Source organism: Hyla sarda, chromosome 3 (assembly GCF_029499605.1).
Source record: "Hyla sarda isolate aHylSar1 chromosome 3, aHylSar1.hap1, whole genome shotgun sequence".
Taxonomy (NCBI): Eukaryota; Metazoa; Chordata; class Amphibia; order Anura; family Hylidae; genus Hyla; species Hyla sarda.
This window is the reverse complement of record NC_079191.1, coordinates 140,711,647-140,723,824: the sequence shown is the minus strand read 5'-3', so window position 1 is coordinate 140,723,824 and position 12,178 is coordinate 140,711,647. Positions and strand designations below refer to the sequence as shown.

Genomic DNA, 12,178 nt, shown 5'->3' with positions numbered 1-12,178 from the left:
TTTGCGGGGAAAAAAACTAAACATTTAGCGTTTTTCAGTTTGGCATTGTTTTTAATCCTTTTGGCGTTTTTTCACTCTTTTGGCATCTTTCAGCTCCATGGCGGTTTTGCAAAGCCGCAGCATGATAAGCCTGTGGCATTTTTGCCCCCCGAAATCGTAGTGTTTTTCTCCCATAGAAGTTTATGGGAGTGCCGAGAAAAATGACATGTGGGTTTTAACTTTGGCATTTTTGCAGGTGTTTTTTATTCTTTTGTGGACTTTAGCGATCCAAAAAAGTGTTGGAGATACCTTTTTTAACAACATTTCTAGGGTACCATTAAAAAAGGGGTACCATTAAAAAAAATATTAAAAAAGATACAGTAGTGATGGAAAAAATTTTATTTAACGAAATGTATCTTTATTATAATGAAATTTCTATAAATTTTTAAACAGGGACACAGGGATCAATTTATGTGTGCAGGCAGGGCACTAAAAATGTAACCAACAATTAAAAAAAATGGAGTGTGTGTGTGCTTTTCACTTTTTTTTTTTTTTTACATTTTTTACATTTTTTAGGTAGTACTACTACACCCAGCATGGAACACACTGTTCCATGATGGGAGTAGTAGTACCTGTACTAATTGACAGATCGCCCTGGGCCCATTGCAATCCTCCTATATAATGTATAGATGCGGCCGGCCTCTCTTCTATGGTCCCCTGCACTGACATATATATATACCTATTCATATTTCCCACAGAGCTGTGATTGGCCAGATGGTTCCAGCCAATCACAATTCTCTGTGGGAAATATGAATAGGGGTATATATACATCAGTGCAGGGGACCATAGAAAAGCGGCCGGCCGCATCTATACATTATACTGTAGGATCACAGCAGGTGTCAGGAGGGACACTTGCTGCGATCTGTCTATTAATGCAGGTACTACAGCTCCCAGCATGGAGCAGAGCGTGCCCCATGTTAGCAGCAGTAGTACCTGCAGTTAAAGACAGATCACAGCAGGTGTCACTCCTGACACCCGTTGCGATCATCCTTCATCCCTGAGATGCGGAGCGGCTTCCTCCTGCACTCGCATATTTCACGCTGAGAGCTGTGATTGGCTGGAAAATATGAATGAGTGATGTGAATTTCTATTCATATCACTGGCCGACCTGGAGTATAGTGCAGAGATGCGAGTGCCGTATGGAGCCACTCCGCATCTCTGCTATATTATGGACGATCGCATCGGGTGTCAGGAGTGACACCCGGGGCAATCTGTCTATTAGTACACAAACTATTACTTCCGTCATGGAACAGTCTGTCCAATGCTGGGAGTAGTAGTACTACCTAAAAAATAAAAACAATTAAGAAAAAAAATGTGAAAAACACACACACTACATTTTTTATTATTGTCGGCTACATTTTTAGTGGCCACATAAATTGATCCCTGTTTAAAAATTAATAAAAAATTTGTTATAAAAAATATAAATTTTGTTAAATACATTTTTTCCAACACTACTGCATCCTTTTTTTTTCTGACATACAGAGGTCACTAATTTTTCTAACACCTCATTTTGCATATATATATATATATATATATATATATCCTTTTTCCACTTGTAAAAGAGAGGAGGGACCAGGAGAAGTGGTGTGTCCTTCCGCAGCCTAATAGATTTTCGATTATTTACATTATTTACACCGGAAATTGTTGTAAGTTATGCCTGAAATCTACTTCAGCTCCTAACCAGCAAAGGTTTCAAACTCAAAAGAGACGATGATGTGCCAAATTTATTAAAAGCCTTGCTTCCTTACATTAGGTACATCTTAAAACAGTTAATGCTTTAACAAAAACAAATAAAAAATTGGCAAAAAGAAAAAAAAATCCTTGATAAATTTCCTCGTGTGTTTAAAAATCTTTACCTGCAGATTTGGTGACACCTTAAATTTATTACAGAAATTTCCCTTTCCCAATAAAATCAGTAGAGAAAATCTGCACATAAATTCTGCAGCACACACAACACCACACCGCATGCCATTTCTGCTTGGATGTGGATCTTATCTGCAGAGTGTGGCTGAGATTTGAAACAGTCTTGTTCACTTTGCTGCTACAGTAAATGCTGCACATATTGGCCGACATTTATCATTGTCTTTAGACTGTTTTTTGTGTCTAGAAAAGGCGCAAAAAGGAGCAAGCAGGGTTTTTTGCGCCTTATTTTGCACCTGGTTTATACACATTTCTGCTGATTTTCAGTTGCAATCCACTGATTTTGGCAATACACGTGATATGGACGGGTTTTATCAACTGCGCCTTTTTGTGAAAAGGCACAAAAAAGCGCTAAGCCACTGAAAAGTCTCTAAAACTACACCAGCCCAGACTTAGCTTAGCTTTTTGATGTGAAGAGAGAAATTTCAGAAAATGTGACCTTCACAAAATGTATCAAATGCTCTGTGACTATTTAATGAATTTTGGTGCTGCTACACATTACCAGCGCACAAAACAAAGGTGTAGAAAAATGCTTCACTTACACCTACAATGATAAATGCTGGCCATTGTGCACAAAAATTCATCTGCAGAAAATCTGCAGAATTTCAGCAATGTGAGACTCTAACCAAGTGGTGTCCAAACAGTGGCCCTCCAGCTGTTGCAAAACTACAACACCCAGCATGCCCGGACAGCCGTTGGCTGTCCGGGCATGCTGGGTGTTGTAGTTTTGCAACAGCTGGAGGGCCACAGTTTGGACACCACTGCTCTAACCTAACAAGACTCCCCTTCAACCATGTTCTTATTATAATGCTGATCTTTAGGTCATAGAGACTATGACTAGTGTTGAGCGGCATAGGCCATATTCGAATTCGCGATATTTCACGACTATATGGATGAATATTCGTCATATATTCGCTAAATTTTCATATTGGTAATATTCGTGTTTTTTTTTTCACAGATGCGTAAATTCGCATATGTGAAAATGTATGAACTTTATAGCAGGTATACCAGTGTTACTTGATAGAAGCAGCAGAAGGGTGGGATCAATATTCGCGAATATTCGCATATGCGAATAATCGCCCGGCGGTCTCACAGTAGTATTAGAGCCTTCTTTAGACCACAGGATGATCACTGTGATGTGTACTGTGAAAAAAAAATAAATAAATGAATATTCGTAATTTCGAATATATAGTGCTATATTCGCAAATATTTGCGAATATGCGATCTTCGCGAATAAAATTCAAATTGCGAATATTCGTGAGCAACACTATGATCTGGGTGCCCCATACACAGTAGCTTCACAAGTGCCAGATATGTTGCAAGTTGTAGTTCCACATCAACTAGAGAAGGAAATGTGTCTATACAGTACTATTAAATTAACTCCTTCATTACCTCCATTCTCCAATCTCTGTCAGACTACACCTCATGTAGCAGAACCATAAGTGTAAACTGTTACATAACCACAGCAGGGGAGGGTGGGGGGGTTGCTGGGAAGTGTGTTTCCAGCATGGAAAGAGTTAGTGTAGGTCTTTTTACTGCATGTGTTATTGGGTGTCGTGTGAGAGTTTACGAATATTTGGTATTAGTAGCACCAGTTACACTGTAGCTTCTTTATTTATGCCAGGAAGCAGCGCCACCTGCTGGGAGTACATGGGATTGAAGGTAAAATCCATTAGGCTGAAGCTGTGATTCTCCACCCTAAACTAAGTGAGAAAGAAGAAATCTCCATGCCCTTTTCACAAGATCCCAGCCATTTCAGTGGCCTTTACTGATAGCAATAGCCAGCAACATTTCCTTCTTTTCAGAAAGTGGAGGGGAGAGGGGGGTTACCCCTATCATCATCTAGGATCAGACCTATAGACTCAAGCAATCAGTTTCCCAGATTACTTGTATTTAATACACAATGCATCATAAAACAAATCCCTCATCCTGACAGGAAGAAAATAGCTCATAGCCAGAGCTGCTCCAATTTATGGCTAAATAAAAAAAAAATCAGAAAAGAAACTCTCCAACAATGGGCGAGATGAGGGAGGGCAGGAAACCAATGGCCAGCAAACCGGGACCTCTTTAAGGTTCTCAAGCACCCAAGTCTATGGGAATCTCTGGCCAGTTCTAAGGTTATTTACAAAGGATTTTTCCTGTCTTACCTAGCATTGCTGTGTGATTTTCCAGAAACAATGGCCATTATCTAAAGCAGCAGTTCAATGTCACAGATAACAGTCTGCTGAGACAAATTAATCATCATCTCTTGTCAAGAAAGCAGCCCCCCTCCTCCTAAATAAATAGCACTTTATAACAGTGCCCATTTATGAGATCGGACATTCTTTACCATACTTATAAAGTGGGAGCCAACAGAAACATGGTGGACATCAGACATTTCATTATCTGATCTTCAGAGGGGTCTTGTGTGTTAATAAAACAGGAAAGAATATGAAAAAAAAGAGAGAGAGAGAGAGAGAGAGAGAGAGAGAGAGAGAGAGAGAGAGAGAGAACGAGAGAACGATTTATTTTTTTCATATCGTTTTAGGATCAGGATAGAAATGACAGGGCATAAAAAACAAAGAAATGTTCCAAATTCTGTCCCTTGCAGCAATGTAAAATAAATAAATAGAAAAACAAACAGGCTAATAAATAAACATACAAATAAAAAATAAATGTACAAAGAAATAATAAACTTAATTTAAAAACAAACATACAAATAAATCAAAAATAAACATGCAAATAAATAATAATAACAAATATACAAGTGACTAACTAAATAAATAATAAACAAATATACAAGTGACTAACTAAATAACTAACTAAATAAATAAAAAACAAATATACAAGTAACTGACTAAATAAATAAATAACTAAATAAAAAAAAAAATAAACAAATTCACAAGTAACTAACTAACTAAATAAACACCTGTGTTTGTTTTCGGCCAATTAAGCCATTCATTATCTGATTTACACGAGAGAAAGTCACTGCTTGTAAAACTCGTTTAACCCTTTGTGCGGTGTGATCGCCGTCCTAATGTCTTGCTGACGCATTTATCTTCCATGTAGGTATCAGTAACCTTATATTGTAGATCAGTGTTGCCCAGCCAGGGGTTGCAAAACTACAACTCCCAGCATGCCCAGACAGCCGAAGGCTGTCTGGGCATGCTGGGAGTTGTAGTTTTGCAACAGCTGGAGGCACCCTGGCTGGGAAAACCCTGTAGTATGTAGAGGATTTTAGGAGCGATTGGGACCTCCTTGGGTTCCCCTGACCAGTTTCTGGTCCACTAGTAATGATGGAACAGGACTCTCACACTGAAAAGACTCCTCCAAGAGCTAAAGAGACGAGATTTCCCTGTAAGAATGAAATCCACCCACCCCAGATCTCCCCATTGGTCGCTGGTCGCCTGGATGGAATGGACATGCTGAAGGGGATGGTGCATCTGTAATCACAGTGTCCTATAGGAGTCTTTAGCGACCTTTTAGTGACCTCTTCTTCTACAGGAGGCTGCTGCTGTCACTTTAAGAAAAGTCCTGAGAGAGGAGCCAGTGTCTGTGCGGTGAGATAGCTGTGGACCCCTCTCCTCCTCTTTCTGGATGGCCGCTCTCATCCTCTTTATAGACACTTCACCAGTCACATAGAGAACTTCCCAGAGAAGACTTGGGAAGGGGATGGCATCTCAGTCTGAAGGGGGATCTGCAGCCTCCTAGCTCCATCCTGGGACATATCATCATTCCAGGACTAGGAGGACTTCCAGGAGGACTGATGTTACTTGGACAGATTAGGGATTCTGCCTTGGACATGACATTATAGAGGGGAAATCCTTTAGGAGTTATCCCCCCTCCACCCTCCCTCAGATTTCCTGCAGGACTGGTGCAGACTTGGAGCAGACTCTCAGTGGGGGGTTCCAGCGAGGACAGTGCTGGCTGCTGGTGTCTGGCTGATAAGAGCAAAGAAAGTGAGAGAAAAGGGAGGTGTCCGGAGCAGGATCCTGGTGCTGACACTTCTCTGGGATCTGCCGGCCTCCAGCAGACAGGGCTTCCTTCTCCTCAGGTAAGTGAGCAATTCTCTGGCACTGTGATGTGGAGGCTTAGCTCTTGGCTGTGCTCTGCACTTGTGGTTACACTTGGAGTTCCCCTGTGAAGTTCCAGGCGTTGTGTACTCACTCCCTGCCAGTGACTGCGCTTGGTGTGCACTGCGCCTTCTCTATTATTGTCTTATTTACCTAGACACCTCTATATTGGGAATTGGAGTATTGTTGGTGATCTTTAGCTGGTGACATTCAGATAAACACAACGACTCGTCTGCAGGACACTCAGACCAGTCAGGCCACTTTCTCAGCATGAAGCCATTCATCCAGGGTATTAGCAGTAAATCCTCCAGGTGATGTGATAGTCCCTGGGAGACAGGAGGAAGATCAGGTGCAGGGAGATCACAGCTTTTACCTGCTGCTAGTTACCAAACAGAGAGGATACTGCCAACTAGTCACTGAGGTAAAATAAAACTACTACAACACCCATCCTCCTAATACTCAGCCTCTCAGCACAATCTGTAGCAAAGCAAGATCTCTCTAGAAGGAAGTGTTTCCCAACCAGGGTGCCTGCAGCTGTTGCAAAACTACAACTCCCAGCATGCCCGGACAGCCAAAGGCTGTCCGGGCATGCTGGGAGTTGTAGTTTTGCAACAGCTGCAGGTGCCCTAGTTGGGAAGCGCTGCTCTAAGTTTATCTCCACTCAAATGTGTTTTTATAGGATGTAAATATAGACATTGAATTGTATATGTCAAAAGGGAATCATGACATCTAATCATCCAACTTGCGCAGAAGGGGAGACCTTACAATGCTGCTACAGTTTTGTTTACACTCATACTTTGGTTATTATAAATATTATTAATAATCTAATATATATTATTAATAATTTAAAGGTAGTTCTCCTTTCTATGGATTCCTATATTAAAGATAGAAATCCACAACAATTGGTTAGTAGTAGTAGTAATGAATAATATAATATATACTCAACTCAGTAGGGACTCATCAGGGTTATAGGTTGAACTTGATGGACTTTTTTCAACCTTATGAACTATGTTATATATATATATACACACACATATTAATAATTAATAATATATACTTATTATTTATTATTATTATGTATACATTAATATTATTATTGTGTGTGTGTATATATATATATATATATAGTAACATAGTTCATAATTATTAGTGTGTGTGTGTATGTATGTATATATATATATATATATATATATATATATATATATATATATATAGTAACATGGTTCATAAGGTTGAAAAAAAGTCCATCAAGTTCAACCTATAACACTAATGAGTCCCTACTGAGTTGAGAATATAATATTATTATTATTACAGACCTATTATTGTGGATTTCTATCTTTAATAAAGGAATCCATAGAGAGGAGAACTAAGTTTAAAGCATCAGAATCCGGTCGCTGGGGCCTACAGTTCCACATAGTTTTGTAGAAGTTAGAAACTATGAGCAGGATACAGTGTAACTTTTTTTTTCTTTATTATTATATCAGGTTTATAAATGTGGCATCTTGTGTCTAGAGCTGAGACTTCTTTTTCAGTATAAATTGTGTTCCTTTTAACCCTATAATAGACTAACACTGAGAAGCAGGCTTTGTAAGGATGAAGAGGGCTGTATAGGGGAGAGGGCTATTGTACCCTGGACTTTAATTGCTTCGGCTCGAGAGGTTTAGTCGCCCACTGCCCTCCATACAAGCCCCTGCCTTACTCCTATTCAACTGGTTATATAGTTAATGACCTACAACTGCTGCCGGGGGTTCGCATGGGCCATACCGGGCTATGACTGCTCTTTGTACACAAGAAATAGTAGGAAACCATAAGGAATTCATCTACAGGGAGAGCTGACTTTTGTGCAATTATAATATTAGGGAGACTTTAAAAAATAAAAATAAAAAAATAAATAGAAAAAACTGCACATATAGTGTAAATATAATAAACTATAGTGATATCAGATATGACAAGCTGAGGAGTTTTTGGGGGAAAAAGCAAATACTGAAATACATTGTCCATTGTTTGCCTCAATATTGTTAATCCTAATTTCACTACTTTTGAGTACACCCCAATGACTATATTCCCATCAAGCTGGGGTATAAATTCTAGTGATGAGAGAGTAAGTCCGTACAAGACAGGGGATAATAACACTGTCATTTGCAATGTGGATATTCAGAAGACTTTCTAAACCTCTAGGAGACATTTGGCTTATTGTTGACTGCAATAAAAACGACTTGGGAGGAAATCTGGAGATCTGATGTGAATTCTTACAAATTAGGGCTGGAATAATTACAAGGCTTAACCCCTTCAGGGCTGCAAATAGTCTCTTAAAGAAAAGGAGATCTTTTTTATTGTCAGGTGGCGTTTATAGAGTGAAGGTGATCCATGTTGGAGAAATACAGAAATGACTGGCAGCTCTGTTCTGCAATCTTGTGCTTCTATTCACAGCAAATGCTTCTCCTTGTTTGCAAATTCCTGCACACAATAAAACTTCCTGCAGCCAAGAGATCAAGATGTAAATTCATGTGCGAGTTACGTGCAATGTGCACTAGAACCTTCTTTAAATATTTCAGTGCTAGCAAACAAGTTTCAATGAAATCCTAGGATTTCCTATACACGGGACACCGTTTAACCTGAATGCCAATGTGTTTTCTCTTTAGATCTTGGATGAAGATTGTAATGTGAAATTCTGCATCAACGCCAGTCAACCAGATGTAGGCAACTGGCTGAAATTTATCAGATTTGCTGGATATTACTATCAGCACAATTTGGTGCCCTATCAGCTAAATGACCAGGTATGTCACATTATTTATTCCATGTTATTACCAGCTGTACAGTTATAGAAATTGCCTATTCATCATAGGTTGGGGCTCTTCAGTAGTCTAAATAATACTAATGTCATTGACTTATGTCATTTACTAAGGGTAAAATAGTTACGTGGGCAAAATGTTTTACTTACAATAAAATGTAACTTTTTTATTTTTAGTATTTAAATGTACTAAACCACTTTCAATATTTTAAACAACAAACACATTGATATATTTATATAATATTATATTTAATATAAAAGACATTTCTAATATTACATTTTCCTTAGTAAAAATTCTATTGAACCATTGCAGTGCAAATATATTAATTGTTAATTAATTCCAAATTTTGTTTTTAGAAATTTCATAATTTCAGGCTGTTTATTTATTTTTTTACATTTTCACAATTCTCCTATTAATAGGTAAATGTAGCACAATTCTACTGTATTGGCATTTTGTTTTTTAGGTAAACAATCATATATAATTTCTGCAGGAAGTGTTTAGGGTATGACACGCCATTCAGTCTGGCTTTTTGCTCTTTGTATATTAGGTATGATTTCCAGATTGTGTGACTTATTTATTGTCGTGGCGCCCTGCTGTTGTCCTCTCCAGGACTTGAGAGGTTAAGGCGGTTTGGCCTGGTCCTGTTCAAGTCTGAGAAATCTGCTCTTAGGAGCAGGATGAAAGGGATTTCTTAAGAGGTTCTCCAGGACCTTTTATTCTTCTTCATGAAGACTAAGATCTGCCAACTGGTGAATAAGCAGTACTCCTCACATAATGAACACCCTCATTGTGTAAGAGATTATTCAATGTCACTGTATAGATGGGAGACACTTGATCAGCAGTAATTGTTAACCACTAATTACTTTAACTCACCTGTGAAACTCCCAAGCAAACATTACACTCCACCTGAAACAGAATAGGCATATTACCAATAACCAGATTCTCAGGCCGGACCTACATTAATAAATACAGGGTTGACTGAAGGACAGGTTGGAGGCTTGGGACAGCTGGAGGTATGAGATTAACATATACACACCCCAAAGTTTTTCTTCCAGCAAAGGATTCTGCAGACACAAAAAAAAAGCCTTTACTTCCTCCCACAATCGCATCCCCAGCTCCTGTTATTACGGCTTAACCCTTTAAATTTCATGATGCAGAATGCCAAAATAGAACCTCACACTTGGCTTTTCAAATGTAAGACTACATTTAACGCTTTGCTCGGTCAACACCATCTGGGATAAAATATTCTAAACATATTATCTAGAGTAAAACTGCTTGATATTTGTAGAAGAAACAAATAATTTGGATCGGTTTCCTGACGGATTATAAAGGATGATGGAATGTTCAATGCTGGCATATACATGACCTAATATTCTGGCCCTCCTAATTGCATAGTGTCTGAAAGCTTAGCATTAACTGCAGTAATTTGTCTCCTAACAGGATTTCATGCCAAATGTGCTTGTAAAATTGTGGCCACAGGTTGTTATAACACCAGAGTGTAAAACTCGTTGCTGTGTAGCCATGATAATTATTTTTAGTTGGACTTTTTTTTTTTTCTAAACTGGCTTATATTATGATATAATATAATATCTATATTTTTTTAAAGTTAGAGAATACTGTTCTTCCTGCTAAATATTACACAAAATATGTGCAGTGATGATGTTGATGATCATATTTCATACTCGGGTGTTTATATTGAAATGTGTCATAGATCACAATAAATGTATTTTATGTATGTACAGGAACATGTTATGAATATTTAAGAAATTTAAATTAAGTTTTTAAAATGTTTTACATTTTGTAAGAACAGAGAACTCCTTAAGAGTTTACTGAGTACAGTTGTGTAAAATTCTAGCAATAAACAATGGCTGAAAAATATATATATTTTTTCATTTCCTAAATACAGATGAATATCCAGTAGGTACTTACTAATAAGTATAATGTTATCCGGTGCCATGATGCAAAAACATATAAGATGTAGACAGATTTTTAACATAAGTTTTAGAACAAGAAAACCATAAGAGCTTATAATCTAGTAGGTAGCCAGAGTTGCTGCATGTCGTTCCTTATCACCCAAGTAACCTGCAATGCCGAGAATCTGAATGATGTGCCGATTTGATATTTGACCTTGACCCCCTGCTACTAGTCATCTGCACTTTTGTAGCGCAGCATTTATGACATAAAACAGCTATGTAGCTACTGTTACGTTTTGTCTCTGTAAATTCTGCATTGTCATAAACCTCAGTGTACATTTATTTTGAGTCCTGTTGAGTTTCAGAAATAAAAGAAAATAGGCTTTAGCCCCTTCTCTCTGAAGCAGCACGTGCTCTTGGTCCTGTACAATAAAACTTTATATACAAAAGCACATGCCAACATCTCTATGCAAAGTGTAGGCCTCTCTGGTTGGAAATAAGTCTGCCTGCTAATTTCCATTTTAATTATTGGACTGGGAAAATATTTGAGTCTTTTGCAGACCACTCCTCTTATACATGTTGTTAAGATTGTGGCCACGAAAAAAACACCCCCTGCTTAATGTTAATTCTGCTGACATCTTTATTTGTAAACTCAACCTGCCGCAAATTGCCTTCCATGTAGTAGCACCATGTGTGTGTGTATATACATGTGCGCATGGCTGTCCCACCCTATTCACTGCGCAGAGCTGCTTTGCATTTATTGCAGGTCGTACATTGCAGTTTTTCACAAGGCCCCTGCATTAAATCCAGGGTTCTCTCACCTTTTCTGTTTCCCACTCTTCACAGTTCTGTTTCGGTGTTGTTAACACTGCTGTGACCTCAGTTCTGTTGTTTCACTTTTATATCAATGATCACTCTCTAAAACCTCTACAATTACCTGGAGAGCAATCCATGTAAAATAAATCAGGGTCCTAGTGCTGCGAACCCCTTCAGAATTGGTGAAACAATGGAGATGTTGTCTAAAATCACTTTTACTTGTGGGGCATTCCTTATTACACAGAACAAGGTTTGTTTTGATGGATAAAACATCCTAAGACTTCCCAAAAGTTTTACCCCCAAGGCAAGCAAATTAACTTTTCACATACAGGAACTCGCACAAGCCTTTGCTATACGCTGCATAGACGATATGTTTGTAGGCAGAAATATTGGATAGAACATGCTCCCACCTATTACTTTATGGGATGTGTATTTAACGTCTACAACTTCTCATTGATGTAACTTTTATATGTACTATTTTTGCCTTGCTATATAGGGTTTACTCTGGCACCGTAAAATGGTAATGATGGAGAATTTTCTACAAAGTTGGCCATCTCCGCTGTTTTGAACTACTAGTTTCAGCACAAGTTGTCTAACAAAATATCTCTGTTGTCACCACCATAGAACCGTAATCTGCGGTTGTTAA

General features: G+C 38.4%; 1 protein-coding gene across 2 annotated transcripts in view; it reads left to right on the top strand.

Annotated features, from left to right (window-relative positions):
- The window catches only part of MECOM (MDS1 and EVI1 complex locus), a 590,565-nt gene that overhangs the window by 529,403 nt on the left and 48,984 nt on the right, over positions 1-12,178 (top strand). Inside the window, exons 1-2 of one of the 2 annotated variants that reach the window (XM_056565115.1) lie at positions 5,118-5,992; positions 8,654-8,788. Coding sequence is in view for 1 of the 2 variants with exons in the window: in XM_056565113.1 (XP_056421088.1) it covers positions 8,654-8,788 (135 nt within the window). In the remaining variant the exon portion in view is untranslated. Of the gene's footprint in view, positions 1-5,117; positions 5,993-8,653; positions 8,789-12,178 lie in introns of those variants that run through there. The other variant, XM_056565113.1, reaches the window with a different exon arrangement.